The 18568-nt window shown below is 32.2% G+C and overlaps 3 protein-coding genes across 3 annotated transcripts; 1 reads left to right on the top strand and 2 right to left on the bottom strand.

Moving 5' to 3' along the window:
* Positions 1-982: 982 nt before the first annotated feature.
* LOC115875049 lies at positions 983-9823 on the bottom strand. Its single transcript, XM_030890392.1, has 9 exons — positions 9626-9823; positions 9128-9304; positions 8607-8927; positions 8333-8547; positions 7044-7345; positions 6801-6993; positions 4628-5284; positions 3113-3273; positions 983-3057 (listed from the first exon to the last, which is right to left on the bottom strand). Exons 2-9 carry the CDS (start codon positions 9290-9292, stop codon positions 2867-2869), a joined length of 2205 nt encoding a protein of 734 aa, XP_030746252.1. The 5' UTR covers positions 9293-9304; positions 9626-9823; the 3' UTR covers positions 983-2866.
* Positions 9824-10330: 507 nt separating this feature from the next.
* LOC115875051 (DNA-directed RNA polymerase III subunit RPC4-like) lies at positions 10331-12033 on the top strand. The gene is made up of 6 exons (XM_030890394.1): positions 10331-10562; positions 10659-11014; positions 11067-11135; positions 11202-11290; positions 11349-11540; positions 11594-12033. The coding sequence occupies exons 1-6, from the start codon at positions 10444-10446 to the stop codon at positions 11711-11713; spliced, it is 945 nt and encodes a 314-aa protein (XP_030746254.1). The 5' UTR covers positions 10331-10443; the 3' UTR covers positions 11714-12033.
* LOC115875050 (prolyl endopeptidase-like) lies at positions 11845-18541 on the bottom strand. Its single transcript, XM_030890393.1, has 13 exons — positions 18272-18541; positions 18107-18200; positions 17844-18051; positions 17546-17749; positions 17385-17467; positions 17194-17333; positions 16981-17140; positions 16729-16929; positions 14226-14411; positions 13912-14174; positions 12679-13028; positions 12427-12617; positions 11845-12366 (listed from the first exon to the last, which is right to left on the bottom strand). The coding sequence occupies exons 1-13, from the start codon at positions 18298-18300 to the stop codon at positions 12301-12303; spliced, it is 2175 nt and encodes a 724-aa protein (XP_030746253.1). The 5' UTR covers positions 18301-18541; the 3' UTR covers positions 11845-12300.
* Between the last annotated feature and the right edge of the window lie 27 nt (positions 18542-18568).

Genomic DNA, 18568 nt, shown 5'->3' on the forward strand with positions numbered 1-18568 from the left:
GAAATTTTAAATAAATTATTCTCCTGATTTCGCTAAGAAGTACCACCAGTAATACTCTCTACCCTAATGGAAAGTACCCTTTCAGGGCTGTTACGGAATTCTACACTACCGCCATTCGCTTTGGCATTAAAATGTGTGTAAGTCAATTTTCAGGAGAAACGGTTTAGCAATGTTCTTAAAAATAAACAAAATATATTATTTTTATTTAATCTTTCGAGGGTTGTAACTTTTTCGGGAAGCATTTTAGGGCATATGTTCATAGGAACTTCTTGTTTTATTTTATCTGCAGAATCAGCCACCACAATTTTTTTGACACCATGTATAATTTCTCAACTTAATGCACAATGCCAACATATATATTTTTTTACATCAGTTTGTATCTAGTTTCTTTCTATCTAAGCGTAAGAAACCTTGTAATGTTTAAGCTTTCATATATATTATTGTATTATAACTTTAGTTCTACTGTTTTTATTTGTACTGTGATTTAGTAAGGTTTAAGTTTTTCGTACTTTGTTATAAATTCACACTGAATGTATATAAATCTTCGATTGAAACAAGAGATCCTAATTTTAGGCAGCCTAAATTTCGAATGTTTGATGGTGAGTGATTGAATGATTGAGTGCTTGGACCTTTGGCTGTCGTTGCCGATTTCTCTTTTCAAATTTCCTTTATTTTATTTGCCAAATGAAATCTTTCGAGTAATAAAAATGGCATTTATTTTGCATCGCATTAAAGCCATCAAAGGTATATTTTCTGCTCTACATCTAGTCAACACAACTCTGTTAGCACTATTACACAATAAGTATAGTACCTACACTACTAATCGATACACACTAATAATTCATATAAATAAATATCAAATTTAAAAACAATACTCCTAGTGTCTTTTACCTACCCTCTCAAACCATCAAGGAAAAACAATAAAAGCATTAACAATAAAACTACATCACAGATTATTATTTTATATGTATATTTTCCAGGATAACTAAAATTCAACAAAACCAATGTAAAAAATTCAGCTTAGCTGTTTTGTTTCAGTTTTTTTTTTAAATTTGTCAGACTGGATTTATTACTTAAAATAATCACATGTAACATGCCCGTGTTACTTCAGCTTGTAGCATGTATTAACTACAAAGTTATTCTTATTAAAACGATATAAAAGAACAGGAAAAAAATAAATATATATTTTAAATATTAACAGTAACAACGAAGAACAAAATTTCAAGTACAAACAGTAAGGATATTTGAAGTAATTCGAGTCATTATCGCTTAAAGAATACGCAGATAGCTCTTGAATATTTTGAATTCTAATCATCCTTTTCTAAATAATTAGAAATTTGATTGCTATTTGGCACAATTTTAAATGTAATTGAAGTTGACACATTTAAAAATTCTGTTATAATAGAAAAATACAGTAAGCCACTGAGTTTGGCTTGAAATATATCGTGTGTTAATGACCTATATTGGAATTGAGCCAAAATATCGACAATCCAACAGTTAATTGGGAAAAAAACGCCATATACTGAGCTATTATGCCACATATTTTGAAATAAAGTACTAAAATATAAAAGTATATAACGATAAAATTTTTACAATTTATTTACATAATTCAAGAGCTATCTTTTTTTAAAGTACGACTATAAACCCCCAACTCAGATTCTAATCTTTTTAATAAACTTACTGGGGTCAGCTTTCATCCTCCCACAAACCTATACTATACAGGCTGTCCAAAAATCAATCCCCAGATTGGAAAGAAAATATATAGAATAATTACAATACAGTGTTCAGGGGGCTTCATAATTTTTCGATCATTGTAGAGTTGTAGAGCTTCGGTTGTAAAAATGACAACTTTTTCTACATTACGTTCACTACTACCTAATTAACAGGTATTCGAGGCAACAAAAGAGTTAAAATGTGCTAAAAAATAAAATACACCCAGTAGTGATAGACAGTTTAACCAAATTGTGCCTCAAGAGCTAAGCTACTATAACTGTCGACACTGAAAATGAAAATTTTAACATTTCGATTACATATACTGGTAACTATTGATATAAGTTCTAATGGTCCTATTTTCTAGGAGCAGGACTAGTAGTATAACGCTATAACTAAACATCTTTAATTAAAAAAATTATTAACTACAAAAAATCTACTATCGATCTACACTAAAACCTACAATGGCATATGTGTCTGCTTTAAGTTTAAAGTTTCTCTCCCAGTTTTAAGTAATGTATAATGAAACACAAGCAACCCTTGATGTCAACTTTCTACCTTGAGTTTCAATTAACTAATACAGATAAATAATCAGTATAACTGGTCAAACGCTATGTGTTATGTATTCCAATTGCACATAATATGAGTATTAAGTACGAAGAGTTTTACTAACGAATACACTGTTAAGCTACAGGCAAGGTTCTAACATTTGGAAAAAAGGATTCAACATCACGACTTCTCATAGAAAATATTGGCAAAAATAAGCTTAACATTTATTTCCTTACAAATAGTTTGTGATAGTTAACATGTGGCATTAAAATATTTCTTTTTTTATAAGTAACAAATTCAATAAGTAATAATTATTGTATTAAATTTGTTTTAACATATGAAATACTGCAAAGGCAAAGAGTTATTATATTTACCCATATTGAATTTGTTTCTTTTAAAAATTGAATAAATCTTTCCTTCAATACACTGAATATTGTGAAACATATTGAAATGTCATAATTAGTAGGTCTGTTAAAATCTCAGATGAGTTTATTCGTTTTACAAAAATTAGATGTGTAATAGATTCCCTTTCCAGCGTACTGAAGGAAGAAACTTACAAATATGTCGGTAAAAAACTAGAAACAATATTACTCCATAATTATTAATCTTAATATTTATATTTGTGATGGGTACCTTTATAAGTCTGCTGTAACGAAGCCGAATGATCTTCTAAATTTCTTTTCAAGTTCTGTATAGTATTTAACAAAACCTGATGTCTCAAATTTTCTGAACTACCTAAACTATTCTCTAATGATAAATTTGGCATCCCGTTGTTTAAATTAAACGCGACAGTTTTTCCTGAAACATAAAACAAAGTACATTCTGAAATTCAGTGCCTTTTACAATACTTTACCATGCCCTTTCGCGACGTTAAAGGTAGTCCTTTCGCAGTATTTCTTCCTCTTCATTGGTTCACTCTGCGGGCAACTTTTTGAAAGTTTCTTCTTCGATTTATGAAAGGTCTCTTCATCCGAACTACTACTTGCCAGCGTCAGCTCTACAGCTTTTCTGTGTCTAGAAAATGCAAATATTTCCTGAATTGAAACTAAAAGAATTAAACAACGTTTCGGTCAGAAGTATCAGGGTTGTCCCAGACTTAAAAACTGTTTTAATTTTATACTGCTTGACTATTCGTCTGATCTTCACATAACCATTCTGAAGCAAATCGGTTTTAATTTTTAAGAATATGAAAAGTTGCCATATTATGGGATGTTAAACATTCTTTGTATTATTAAAAAATCAAAAAAAAAACACATGGCAAGATCTTGTAAATAAAATTAATATTGAATATGTCGATATTAATAAAATTGCTATTCTAAAATTTGTATCTTTTGTTCGTAATTTCTGGTGTTATTAAATTTTGTAGAGCCGGAAGATCGACGGTGGATCACTTATTTACAGTCACTCAAGTAATAAGTAACTCAAGTAATAAGTAAAAAGAGCAACATAAACCAAGAGCTACATCTTGTGTTCGTGGACCTGCAGAAGGCATACGACAGCGTTCCCCTTGTGAGACTTTGGGAAGCTATGGAAAAAACCAATATAAATGTAGAGCTAATAAAAGCAGTAAAATCATTATATAAGCAAACAAAAACTAGAATAAAAGTCGGCAAAAAGTTAACAACAGGATTTAATGGAACCAAAGGTCTGAAACAAGGGTGCTGTATTTCAGCAACACTGTTCAAGATATATCTCGAACAAGTTCTCAAAGGTTGGAAGCAAAAATGTAGAAATATGGAGAGACAGACTGGCATGGAGAGATGGCATCGGAAGACGTAGAACGTTTTAAACCGATTAATATATATATATTAAATTTTGTAAATATTCAAAGTCGGGTCTGGTCATTCTTGTAAAGTTTTTGAACTTATCATAGCCCTCCTCGGACACTACGTTGTTGCAGTAAATTATATCGATTTCTAAAAATTTCGGTTTGCTACCAGCGACGATGTTTTCGATTTTTCTCCTTTTTAATAATTAAGCTGTGCATAACAACGACTGCAGCCTCGACTATTTCTTGGTCGTTCATTATTTTCGCCAAAATGGATCACTTCATTCGTCAAAATATAAGGTTTTAATTTGAACGGAGCCGAGAGCGCGAACGAATGCCGTGCGCGCGCGCTCAGCTCTTGCGCTGTAAAAAAACTGTAAATTTGTCTGATGATGCTCGTATGAGCGAAACACGTGTAACAATTTAATTTTGTCGTATTAAATGTTGAGACCGAGACATAGAGTCTTAATTCTTTGGCTTTTATGTTAAAATAAATAAAGATAATGGAAGTCAGAAGTTCTTTTAGTTTCAATACTGAAGAAATGTCTACCATATTCAAAGTAATATATCGTAAATTGAGAGACATAATAAATAACTTACCTAGGACTCAGAACACCGATGTGGGCATATTCAGACTTATGCAAAATGCTTTTTGGCTTAAAACTACTATTGACTAGAAAACTATGACTAACTTCTTGCTTCTCCACGGATACCTTCTTCAGGCTTTCATCGTACTTTCTACTAACTAACGGGGAATGATTAACTTCGTCGTTTAAACCTTTTCGAACGCCTAAAGGAGACTGTCCTTGCAATTCTTTCCTGACTAGAACAGGAGAGTTGTTTATCATAAAATTTGTGATATGATTTTTCTTAGGGCTAAACCGAGTATTTTTAAGTAAATTATTGGACGGAGGTGCGTTACAGTTCGGCAACAGCGGTGTCTCTGGCTTGCTGCACTCGGTATATCTAAGAAGTTCAACCCTTTTATTCGTAGGCCCTGGTATTCTTCGAGGTGATAACCCGTTTATATTCATCGTACGTATTATTTGTTCTGCCTGACCTATGAGTTCTCTGTACTTGATGTCAGCTTCTCTGTCTCTTTTGTCTATGAGCACAGTGGGATCTCGATTGAAGCTGACGGAGTTGGAACGTTTTTTCAGGCAAGCTTCTTGTAGCTCGTAGTTTCGTGGTTTTAGGCTTGATCTTCGGACGGAAAGTGGCGTAGCACCAGCACTTTTTGAACCATCTCGGTGAAAGCTAGAACACCCAAAAATTTGTTTCAGTTTTAAACAAGTATTTAGACATATACAGGATCCGGCAATAGCGCGTCGGACATCTGTAGCTTAAAGGGACATCATAAAAAACTTTGGAATTTTGTTTAAGTGCAGACCTAAAGTATATCTATTACCACATACTAAGGGCTGGCAAAGGTTAGTCTTGGGTCGAGATTTCCGTATGTAAGAAGAGTACAATGCATTTATAATGTACTGAACAAAGAGAGGACAGTAAACACGTTGCCAAACGTATGAAATAAACCGAGAAACTGTGCACATCGCTAAGAGACGTGGAAGGGGATATAGCAGATTTGTCGCAGTTGACCGGTCGACCCAATCAATACCTCTGTCAGTACTTAAAGTTCTAGGGAAAGGTGTGCGTCATGCGTTCAGCTTCACGATTTAATTACGTCTCGTGATACTTAATTTGTTTATTTGTTAACGAGTCGTTGTAATTTTCCCTATAGCTTGAATTTTTTTAAGTGCAAGCTAGAAACACCTGCATTTTTAGTAAAAATAAGTGGAATTGAGTGGGTGTTCGATAGTGGTCGCGCTATTAGAACTCTGAATTCAAAAATCGATATCTCGAAATCTATTAGAAATAATAGATTGTAGTTTTTTCAAGAACTTTGTTAATATTCCTGCTGTATTATCTTTGTAGACAGTATGTGAAAATCTTTATCAATAAAAAAATTACACGATTGCTGAGAATTGCTATGCTCTAAAAGTAAATGGATGGATTGTTTACAATTTTTGAATGGAAAAAACAACTATCGAATTTTTCTTATGTAAACATATTGTAAAATATCCGATTCATTCCATTTCAGATGCTCAGAAACGTGTCTAATGATTTTATATAGTTATCTCTTGAAATAAAAGTCTTTTAAAAATAAGCGGTTTGCGATCGTGATTTTACTTTACTTGATAGGGAAAGGCGTATCGGCAACGCCGCAACAGCACAACGTCGCGCGCCGCGTCGGTCGGTCGCATTTCTCTCACTCTGACTTAATAAGATCCCTATGCGATTTACTTCCACACATGTAAATGCCGACCCAAAAGTAACAGTTGCCAGCACGGTATAACATATAATGTATAACATATACATATATACAGGGTGTTTCAAATAACATGTGCCATCTCTCGTCTAACAAAGATATAATCAACAAGGTGTTCCATTAAAAAAAACGAAAAAAAAAATATATTTTAGAAAGTTTGGCATAGAATTTTGAACACCTTGTATGGTTTAAGATTATGACATTTATAAGAAAGTAAGTACAGTTTTGATTTCAGGACATTTCTTGTATTTTAATAATTTTTTAAAAAAGACTGAAAAAAATATATTTTTTATTTATTTTTTTCAATATTTCTGAAACTATCAAAACATATTTAATAATAAAAATGGTAATAATATACAGGGTGTTCCATACATCCTAAGTTTTTTATTCTAGGAGCTATAGATGTTCGACGCACTATTGCCGGATCCTCTATAATACCTGTACCTGTATTTATTTTTCTCGGATGATTGCCTGTGATTTTTCTTACTAGTGTTAGATTTACGATTTCTCTCACTAGGCTCTTTAGCTCTGCGCGAAGTGCGTTTTCTTGATGATTTGCGGCGCTGACTGTCTTGTGGAATGAAATACGAACAATGTCCTGTATTATCTGTCTTACAATTTAATTCTATGTAGGAACCTAAACAGAATTTCTAAAGAAAATAATATACTTTTGTTATATTTCTATACCATTATCAATGAAGTCTAGCTCTGCATCAGCATTCTCATCTTCGTCGCCTCCGTCTTGACCAGTGTCAATATCGCTTTCACAATCAGTCGGGTCACTATCACTTAGAATGTCTGTTTCTTTCTCATAAACATAGCTTTCGTCATACTTTCCCATCATCTCGTTTAGAGTGCAATCGTCTTCGTCGCTTAGTGATCTCGGAACGCGATGATCAAATGTGTGATTGCCTGCACTCAGTGACGAGCAAGATGAAGAAGACAGGGATCTTCTATGAGCCACAGGACTTAAGTATCTATTTTGAATCCTAAAATACATGGAGTGGTCAGAATTAAAATAGATCAAGTCCAATTTCCTACTATTTTAATAATGGTCTTTAAACGTTTATAAAATATTGTTTTTTTTTTCAGCAGAGAAATGAATCAAGTCATACTTTACGTATTAAGCAGCTATAGCCTGTTTCTGTTTTATTTCTGAATATTTTGAAATGGATCAAGTCCATAAAACATAAAATTTAACGCTGTGCGCAATTTTAACACACGTGCTAAAGTTTAAAGTTCAGGGCTATTTTTTTATAAAACGGATGACAATGAAGCAAAATCTGAACCATTTGCGTGAATCAGATTATCAGCCATCTGAAAAGTCTGATTCTATCGATTCTGAAGTGTACACTTCATCTGCTGGATCTGTGTCTACGAAAGGAATGCGGACAAAAAACATTTAAATAAACAGCAATATATTTTATACGTCGACTTGACGAGTACGTCACCGCAAATCGCTCCGCCCACTCATTTTATTGGCTGCTTGCAAATTTGTCGAATGTTTATTGATGGGACGCGTCGTCTAATTTTTTCCGAAAAACATCGAGAGAATATCGTTTCCCCTCTCACGGATACCCCGTAGCTACAGAACGGACAGACGTACTGTACCTACAAATTTTCTAAAAAAACAAAAATTAACACATTTTTTGAACATAACAAAATAATATTAACTAAACAAAACTAGAAAACGTCATTTTTACTGCTTCACAAGCAAATAAAAATTAACACGTAGCCAAGAGTCATAATTCAGGATTTCTCTGGGGGGTGCCCAGCAGTACCAGGGGGTGCCCGGCACCCCCGGGCCCACCTGTAGTTACGCCAATGGTTTTATTTTAATTAAGTAACATTAAATAAAGTTTAACTCTCATTTTTTCCATAATTATCTTCTAAGACTTGATCCAGTTCACTTCTGAACCCCTCACATATTGAACCAAACTTATGTGAACTAAAATGATTGCATTGAGTGTACGTACGGACTATTTCTGTAGCTTCTTAAGGCAACTGGAGTCTTCTTCTCTTGTCTAGTCGGTAAGGGACTGGGGGCAGCACTACTTGTACCGCCTGGAAGCCATGGATTTGTCCTAATGCGATTCCGCTGTCTTGGAGATACCAAGCCAGAAGTATCTTCAATTTTCCCGAAAAACGCTGTGTGATTCCCCTTATCTTTCTCTTCTAAATACTCCTTCGCCTAATAAAAGCAACATATAATTCACCAGGAGTTCATTACATATAATTCTTCTTTGTTACCTTTGATGGAACAGGTGACGCTACACTAGGATTTGGTGGGTTTTGAACGGGTTTTGAAAAATGTTTTGCGGTCCTGGATGAAGGAGGAATGTGAGCTGATGTATTTGGTGTGTTCAGCCGATGTTCCACAGATGTTCTGTTAGTTCCGTTTAACAAATAATCAGGGGGTGCTCCAGGAGACGTCCCATCAGTGCTGTAACCAGTCGAATAGGCAGATTCAGGGGAAGACAAATTTGTAGTTGAATATCTAGAGAGCTGAGTATTGGTAACTCCGTCCTTTTCACCTTGAGAATTTCCATAGTTATTTTCACATTCAACATCCTTAAACAAAAATCGATTATACTTTTTAAATGACGCCATAAATTATTTTTCTTTAATGTAGAAATATTTTAACTGCCTCTCGTAGGTATGAGGCCAGATGTTGAATATTAACTTTTCTAAAAGTTTAAATAGAACAGTATTTCTAGTTTCTTTACAACAAACTGCCTGGTCTATATTTAGAGTTTTATAAACTAAAATACCTTTTTTTCACTATCCAATAAGCAAGTGTTCTTCCACGTTACGGTGTGAGTGTTTACGTTAGGCCTGGAGTTTTGGACGGTCGTTTTTCCTTGCTTATCTCTTCGATGCTGTTTCTTTTTAGGCCTCACAGCTTCCATCCAAGCCCTTAATTTGCTCCCAAACATTTTCCTTGAAAGCTGTAATAGTTAAAATTAAGCGCAAACATTTTAATATATTAGATAATTTAGTTAAAAAAATCAAAATAAATTTAAAATCATCTAGGGATTGGTAGAACATTTTATGTATTTTAATTATTGTATTTGAATGTTTTTCAATGCTCTTGTAAATATTACATCTTTGCTATTAGAAAGTAATTATAAACTAATAGTATGAAAAGAAATAACAAATCCTAGAGATCTTATAAAATATTCCATTTAATTCAGATAAAAATCTGGTTTACATACTATACAAAATAACATTCCGATCATGCGAACGAATCGTATTAAATCTATACATACCTGAAAAAATTACTCTTACAAATCAACTGTGTAATTTTTAAGTATAGTTTTGGAATAATTCGTTCCGCATTTTTCGAAAATATACCCAAGTTTTCGACACATGTTTAGAACGAGGCGTATACTAATTTTCTAAAATATTTTGTGAAACTCCGTTTGTGCAATGGCATGTTGAAACGTCAATGATGCAACGTCTAAAGCGGCGTCGCGACGGAAGAGCGTCCCTTTCGCTTCGTGTTTAATGTTAGGGTGAATAGCGTCAGGGAGGGTGGACGCAAATATATATTTTTTAACGTTTGACTAACTATTTGAAACATACATCTAAGTCAAATATACATATTATATTAAAACTATATAAAATATGCCTGAGCCACAGTAAAATCACACGATATGCAATCAGTTCCATACTTTTTGAGAAAATCGCGAATCCACCATTTTCTCTATGTGTTTGACTGGTTGCTTGCAAATATTTAAAAAAGTGTATAATTCAAATCCATTATTTAAAAGAGCTAGATTTATTATAAATTAAATTAACTACTAGTCTGCTTATTCGATTTTTCAGCAAAACTCTTTATTGTTATATATTATTAATTTTATATTATGTATCGATAAAAATTAGGTTCGTTCTCATCTCTAATAACTTTGACAACACGTGGCACATGGCAGATGGCAGATCAATATTATTCCACTTTGTGATTCTACTATGATTCTACTACTCTGTGGACGGGGCTTGTTGTCAATATTGTGATATTTTTAAGCTAATATTTTTTTATTTATTTATATAATATTACTACTTTCTACACCTATTTTCCAAAAGAATAATGGAGAAACGCCTTCAGTCGATCAAGTTTCCAAGGGATTTAACTTTGGGAGGTACTACAAAACAAAAGAAAATCTATACTCCTAACCTAAATGTATCCAGAAATAAAACACAGAAAGAGTAAGTAGTTTTATTTCTTTAGATCTAAGATTTAGACGTACTTATTTAACGTTTTAGTATTATAATTATATAAACTGGTAAAATAATTTGTTCCAGTCAGTTTTTACTCAACGGAGAGAAAAAGAAAAAAATCCAAAGACAGCCAAGGAATAACAAAACAGTCGCCAAATCGGAACGATTTGTTCAGTCGACCGGTATTTTTTCCGACGGTGTGGGAAATAACATTTTACGTAAAACAAGACCTGGTGAAAGAACATCATATACAACTAAAGAAGATACTGCTATGCCTGTTCCAAAAGTTAGGAAAAATGATTGGCAGATCGTAGACAACAAAAACGAGCTTAAAATATACGACAATCTTATGGGCGAAGACGAAAATACCGGCGATCACGAAGAAAAGTTGCCTTTTTCTCCGCTTCCTTGGGGCGAGTCTCACATAAAACAAAGCTCAGGTAATTTAATAAATGTTTCTTTCTCTTTTTTTCTATCTTCTTCTTCTTTTAGTTCCTTCTAGTCTTAAACTGGACGTAAAAATAGAACCAGATGAATGTGCTAGGTTAAAATTAAATAGGTGTAAGTTATAATATATAGATATTTTTTTTCATATTTAATCTTTATATATTTATTTTTATTTTTTAGTAAAAATTGAATCAAATGGTAGCATACCTCGGGAATTTAAATCGGCAAATAATTTTACTGATTCTAATCCTGCCCTTATGCTATGGAGCGTAAGTAGATGACATTTCTTATAGTGTTCTTAATATAAATGTATTTTTTATTTATTAGATGCCTGATTCATTTGCTGGAAAGGGTTTAAGTGACGACCCTAATGTAAAAACGTTATTCGACTATAAATTAAAAAATATGCTGGAAGGTGAAATAGGAAAAATTAGGATCAGGAAGTCTGGAAAGATAGAAGTATTGATAGGCTGTGTTAAATATAATTTGGAAGATAGTAAATTAAAGACTTTTTCTGAGGTTTGTATTATATTTATTGTCAAAAATTTAGATTATTTTCAATTATATTTTAGAAAATAGTGGCAATTGACATGAGTGATCCGAAAAGTACGCCTAAAAGTGCAGTTTTAGGCAGTGTTCAAAGTAGGTTTATGTTAAATCCAGACTGGCAGTTTATATTAAAAGATTTATGATTTCTGCTATTTCTTAGTCTTAATTTTCGATGACACAATTAATCTAGAATATTTCCTGGTATACAAAATCTGGTAGGTCGTGTTTTTATTTTTAACTTTTTAGGGGGTGAGGGTGGTCTATCAAGCAATAAAATTCAAAAATTTCAAATTTATTCAAATAAAATTCAATTTATAAAATTAGTGATCCATGAACTCTTTTCACACAATTACATATATGCAGATCTACAAAAATATAGAAATTTTTTATGATACTTCCTACATATTTAATTATATATAAGTATAAACCATTATATTATGAATATAACCGAAAATTAGTAAAATGCGTTTTCAATAACCCTCAGAGAAGGTACGAATAAAAATAATGAGTTTTTAGTAAAACTCTTATATTTAGAGATAATTTTATAAATATATACTTTATATGGCACTTGGAGTCGCTGTGTATCAAAAAATAAAATAAATATTAGAAAATCGAAATTAGCAAAGCGTCATATCACTTTGTATTATAAAGTACATCTTTATACAATATATCTGAAGTTTATTTTAAAAATTCTTTTAACTATCCTACTTTAATTTTATAGAAAAATTCACTATGCACTGAACGGTAAATTCAGTGCCCTGGAGATGAAACAGAATATATCTGTGAGCTCATCAATCTGAAATAAAATAAGAAAATGAATTATATTTAATACATTAATTAAACAATCATATCCTACAATTTTAGTTGTCGGTTTTCCAGCACCGTGACCAGCCTTGGTCTCGATTCGGATCAAAACCGGATTTTTTTGTTGGGGCAGTGATCCAATTTTGTGCTGCAATTCAGCAATAAATTTTAGTGAGTGAAGGGGCACCACCCTATCATCATGATCAGCTGTTAAAAGCAGCGTAGCTGGATACTGACCATCATCTAATTGATTAAAAAATATATATTCCTTTGTTAAATTTATCAAAATTCATTCAAGTGTTACCTTCAGGTATTTTGATGTTGTGTAACGGTGAATATTTGTAAAGATATCTAAATTGATCTTCTTCGTCTGCACAGCCATAGTCAGTCTTCCAGGCATATCCTATTGTAAATTTGTGGTATCTAAGCATGTCCAAGACACCCACTTGACAAATAGCGGCTCCGAAAAGTTCCGGCGCTTGATTGATGCAAGCAGCCACCAAAAGGCCCCCATTAGAGCCCCCTTGAATACTCAATTTGTCGGCGCTCGTATATTTTTCGTTAACCAAATATTTTGCGGCCGACTGGAAATCGTCGAAGCAATTTTGCTTTTTATCGAACCTTCCACCGTTGTGCCACTTATCTCCGTATTCCCTTAAAATAATAAAAATAAAATAAATAAAAATTTCTTGCAAACAGGCTCAAAAGTTTCAATTTGACTTAAAAAGATATCACTTAAAATTTGAGCCCCTTAATATTAATATTAAGACTGCTCACATCACGTTTTTCTATTTTCCATAAGAATACCATGGAAAAAATTTGTTCTGTACTTTATCGCTAGAGAATTGAACGTTCTACAAAAAAGGTCTCTTATTAATTATTATTATTTGAGACCAAAAGAAATCATTTATCGCAAATTTTAAGGTTTTTTTGGTTTGGTTTGTAATGTCCTAATGCAAGTATTTCAAATGAACGAAGAATTTTTTTTTGTCTTTAGATTAAATAAAACGAGATAAACTATGATTTCAAAGCCAATTGGTGCTAAAAATGATCTGAAAGAGTCTCACTGGTCTCATTATTGCAAAAAATTATTAACAATTATTGTCTAAGAAACTAAATTTCAGATAAACATGAATTTTTTGGGTAATTTGTTCCAATAAAACCATCAAATTTGCTGTAATGCATCAAAAACTTTAAAATTTGCGATGAATCTTGGCTTCAAATAACTCTTAAACTATTAGGTTTCTCGAAAATTCATAAGAGACCTTTTTTGTAGAACGTTCAATTCTCTACAAAAATAAGTAAAAGGATAAAATTAATAAGGTGCAGAACAAAATTTTTCCATGGTATTCTTATGGAAAATAGAAAAACGTGATGTGGGCAGTCTTAATATTAATATTAAGGGCTCCAATTTTAACTGGTATCTTTTTACCTCAAACTGAAACTTTTGAGCCTTTTTGCGAGATTTTTATTATTATTATTTTGAATCGCCCTAATATAAATATGACAAAAATATTTTGTTGAAAGGGTATCCTACCCTCCTCCACGTATATTGGCCAAGGCATAAATTCCATCAAAATTCGTGACAAAGATTAGTCTTGAGACACTAAATGAAGGTGTTAAGTTGACGTTGAAACCTCCATAGCCGTAGAGTAAGCAAGGTCTTGATCCGTCAAGAACGAAACCTTTCTTATTGATAATAAACATAGGAATATCTGTCCCGTCTTTGCTTTTATAAAACACCTGTTTCGTGTCGTACAATGATGCATCCAAATCTCCAACTTTCGTTTCGTGATAAACCTAAATAGATATTTTTTGAAACTAGTATTGGGGGATATAACTTTTACTTACCGTTTCCTTAATACTGTCGCCCTCAAACTCAACTCTATATATTGTGTTGGGTGTTAAAAATGAACAGAAACTATAGAACATTTCTGTGTGGTGTTTTTTACCAGATATCGAAAAAACAGAGCCAATATCCAATTGAAAGTCGTGCAGTTTTTTCCCGGTGGTAAGGTCGAAAATATGCATTGTGTTCTACAGAAAGATTTAAAATATACTTTAGAACTCCGTACAGATTTTTGTCTACACATATGGTTTTACTCATAGACTTAAAATAAAATATAGACTGAGCATCTCATTCATAAATAGCTGGAACATGCGGTCAGACACTGTATAACTAATAAATAACGAGTGCGACACGAGCGATAGATAGGTTGTCTCTGTCGTAACGGTCGTTCCCTGACGACTCTGCCGAGAAACACAACACTGTCTTTCGTTTCTCAAGTACACCTGAACTCTCCGTATCATAGCCGGGTAATTTTTTTATTTTAATGAAGCTATAATTAAATTAAAAATATATCGTATTTAAACTTTTTATATTTTATTAAGATTTAGGACAGTCCAAAAGGATAAAAATAATAAAATACACGTTATAGAAGAAATTTTATAATCGAAATTATTGTAATTTTTGAAATTAATAATAAATTATTAATTTTAGTCAAACATTTACAACCTCTAATATTAATCAAAACAGGATCTATTCCACAGATATAATAGAATCGGCGACAGGGAGAGAAAAAAAATATGATTGTTGTAATTTTTTTCTGGTTAAGTGATGTCTTATGTAAATTAGAGAAAACATAAATCTGTTCCATTAAAGCAAGGAAGGTGATAGGAAGTGGATAAAATGAAAACTACATTTATTTAACTCGGTACTGTCTTTATTATACCGGGTGCGTCCCAAAAGTGGCTCATCCCCATAATTTTTATATTTTCAAATAAAAAAACAAGATTTAGTATGTTAGTACATGACATAAATTAGGATTGATTGACGCATTCAATTGTTTTTGGTCACTTCCTGTTTCACCGGAAATGACTATAACTTTTTATTTTTAAACGGCACCCTTGGTATATTTCTACTTTATTCGATAGAAAATGACACTCTGAATAGAATGACACATCATATGTCAACTTTGACATTCTCGCATATGGTTTAATTGTAATTGTAACACGCGGTTCATAACGACAATTTGACTCGAAATACCAAATGTGTGGTATCAATATATTCATAAAAAATGCTTTTCCAAATATGCTAATGAGTCACCCTTTGTTCCATTTGAAAAAAATTGACATATGTATGATTAAAAATAAGATTTGTACATCTTTTAACCGGCCTAGACAAGACACGAAACCCAATAGACGATCAAAACTATTTTTCCAAGGCTCCTTCATTAAAACTTAGTGTTTTTAACAACACCATGGCACCCTGGATTGAAATTTAAAATGGGACTTGTTTTTAAGCGACAATGTCAAAAGTTGACATATGATATGTCATTCTATTCAGAGTATCATTTTTTATCGAATAAAGTAGCAATATACCGAGGGTACCTTTAAAAATCAAAAGATGTAATCATTTCGGTGAAACAGGAAGAGACCAAAAACAATTGAATACGTCAATAAATCCTAATTTATGTCATATACCTACTAACATACAAATCTGTTTTTGTTTATCTGAAAAATAAAAAGTTATAGGGGTGAGCCACTTTTGAGACGACCCGGTATATTAAAAATATTGTTTCATAATGTAATATCATTTTAAAATTTTGTATGTTATTTTAGATTCTGAAGATAATTTTAGAATAAACCGGAATATATTTTTAATAAAAACATTATTAATTATTAACAGGGTTATAATTATGATTTTGTTACAATGTAAGTAAGTAAATAATGTAATGTAAGAGAAAAATTCAGATTTTACATTTTACTAAAATATTATCTAAATAAGCGCCTTTCTACAACAACGCCACTGACTCCCAATGGGTAAATTGAGAGTTGCCTACCGGCCAAAAGTCGTTTCAAGACTTAAATGGATTATTTAAGTCAAATTTCTTGCAAATTTGGCAATGGCGAACCATATTTTATAGTTCTTGAACAGAAAAAGTCAATAAAATAAACACTGACACGTACTACAAGGTAATAAATGAATGAATAGGCTCCCTCGCCTCTAATCGGTGTTGTCATATTGTAAAGAACTTATCCTTTTTAAACAGTATCCGACTTATAATTTAGTAGTATAAGGACTATTTAATACATCTCTGGAATATTAAAACCTACTTTATTAAACTGTAGTATTAATATCTCAATATATGTGTATAACAAGAAAAAAAATATTGATAGTATTAAAGACGTGACAACATAGGCTGGATGAGGAAGGCTCGGTCGACTGTACCCAGAAGTAAACATGTGTACAAAAAATATTGTCTGTCCGCGTTGAGATGTAAATAGTGTAGTCTATATTTTATTTTAAGTCTATGGTTTTACTTAATGTACTAATTTTAATTCAAATTTTTACCTGTACATCCTTTAAATATGTAACAACCAGCATTGTATTGTTAATCACATGAGCATCATCCAATACATTTTTTGGATCCTCTTCTATTAGAGTACCCCACTCTGATTCAGAGTAGTTGTTAAAATCTATACAAATTATCCTATAATTAGGTGCATCTTTGTTTGTTCGGAAATAGAATTTGCTATCGACGTTAGTGATATACTACAAGAAATAAAATTAAAATAATAATAAAAAATGCACTTTTTTAAATACTTCATAATCGGCCTCAAATTTAGTAACAACCGGCGTTAATTCTAATTTCTTTGTGATCGTTTCATTGGGATCGATTCTGGCAAAATAAAGAAGGTAATTTTTGCACCCTTTAATCGGTGTTAAAATTAAATAAGTACCGCAGTCACTGACTTGAGCTCCTCTAAAACAGTATTTAATTAAAATATAGAAATATATATGAACGATTTTCTTTACATTCTAATTTCTTTATCGTCAAACTCAACTACTTCTACGTCTTTGGACTGATCAGTTCCCAATTCGTGGTAATAAACCTTCTGGTGTTCGCTGGAGGTAGTTTCAGATCCATCTGCCTTGCCTGTTTGGTTCAAATAACCCTTAAAATATCTATTCAAAAAAACATTCGTTAAAAATTTAAATATCCTTACCCCATAGAAAAATCCCTTGTTGTCATGCATCCAGGACATTGAGGAATACTTTACTTTCTTTAAAGTTTCTGGATAATCTTCACCTAAAATCGACAAAATAATGGAACGAAAGATGCAAATTGTTTAGGAAATTGATATTATTTTTCAAGAAATTTTTTTACCCGTATCTACATTTTTAAATTTAATTTCTCTCCAGTCTGACCCACTTGCACTCAACCCATAAGCGAATGTTTTACCGTCTTCTGAAAAACTTGTGTTAGATAAAGCAATAGTGCCATCATCAGACAATGTATTAGGATCCAGAAATATTTCTCCTTTATCCTGTAAATTATCCTGCACATATATAACACTTTGATTTTGTAAACCTAAAATTAAGCTTTGTTATAAAATATTTCCTTCCATGAAGTATTCCATTAAGATTTTCCTTCCATATGTCAATAAACATCATATAGTTCCTACCTGAATTTCGATATTGGTAATATTTGTTTCCATGTTTGAATGGAACAGAATGTTTTGGATAATTCCATAGAGTAGTGATACGACTTTTAATTGATTCCTTATAAGGACAGCTATCTATATAAGGTCGAGTAATGTTGTTTTGAGCATCTACAAAAGCCTTTGTTTCTTCTGAATCTGGATCTTCTAACCATCTGTAAGGATCAGAAACCTGCAATATAACGTCCGATATAGTGAAAAGTATATTAATGCGATAGTTTACATACCCCAATACCGAAGTAACTATCAGCAACCTTTTCGTCCCTACGGATTTTGGGGTAATCGAAAGACATATTTCTACGGAATGAAATTGGACGTAACCTAGAGAGAGATTTGAGAGTTATTTGAGGAAATTAAGAGAGAAATATGCTACTTACTATCTGTGAACCTACCTATAAACACTTCTAAAGATAAAATTCATTAAAAAGGATATTCTTTTCTATTCAAACGTTAAGGCTAAGTGGATTTAGGAATTAATATTGGCGACTTTTGCTACTGTAGTTGTTTAGATAAGTGATAAAAATCATCTGCTAGAAGGTATTTGAAAAAATATCCAGTCACTAAATAAATTAAGATAAATAAGTGTATTTTTAAGGAGAATAAAAGAAAACACTACGAAAATATAAACCTTCTCAATCTCATGTCATCCTGACATACAGACCACAGATGCATGTACAATCTGTCTATAA

The sequence above is a fragment of the Sitophilus oryzae genome, unplaced genomic scaffold (assembly GCF_002938485.1).
Source record: "Sitophilus oryzae breed Bouriz unplaced genomic scaffold, Soryzae_2.0 scaffold_1318_pilon_pilon, whole genome shotgun sequence".
Lineage (NCBI taxonomy): Eukaryota > Metazoa > Arthropoda > Insecta > Coleoptera > Curculionidae > Sitophilus > Sitophilus oryzae.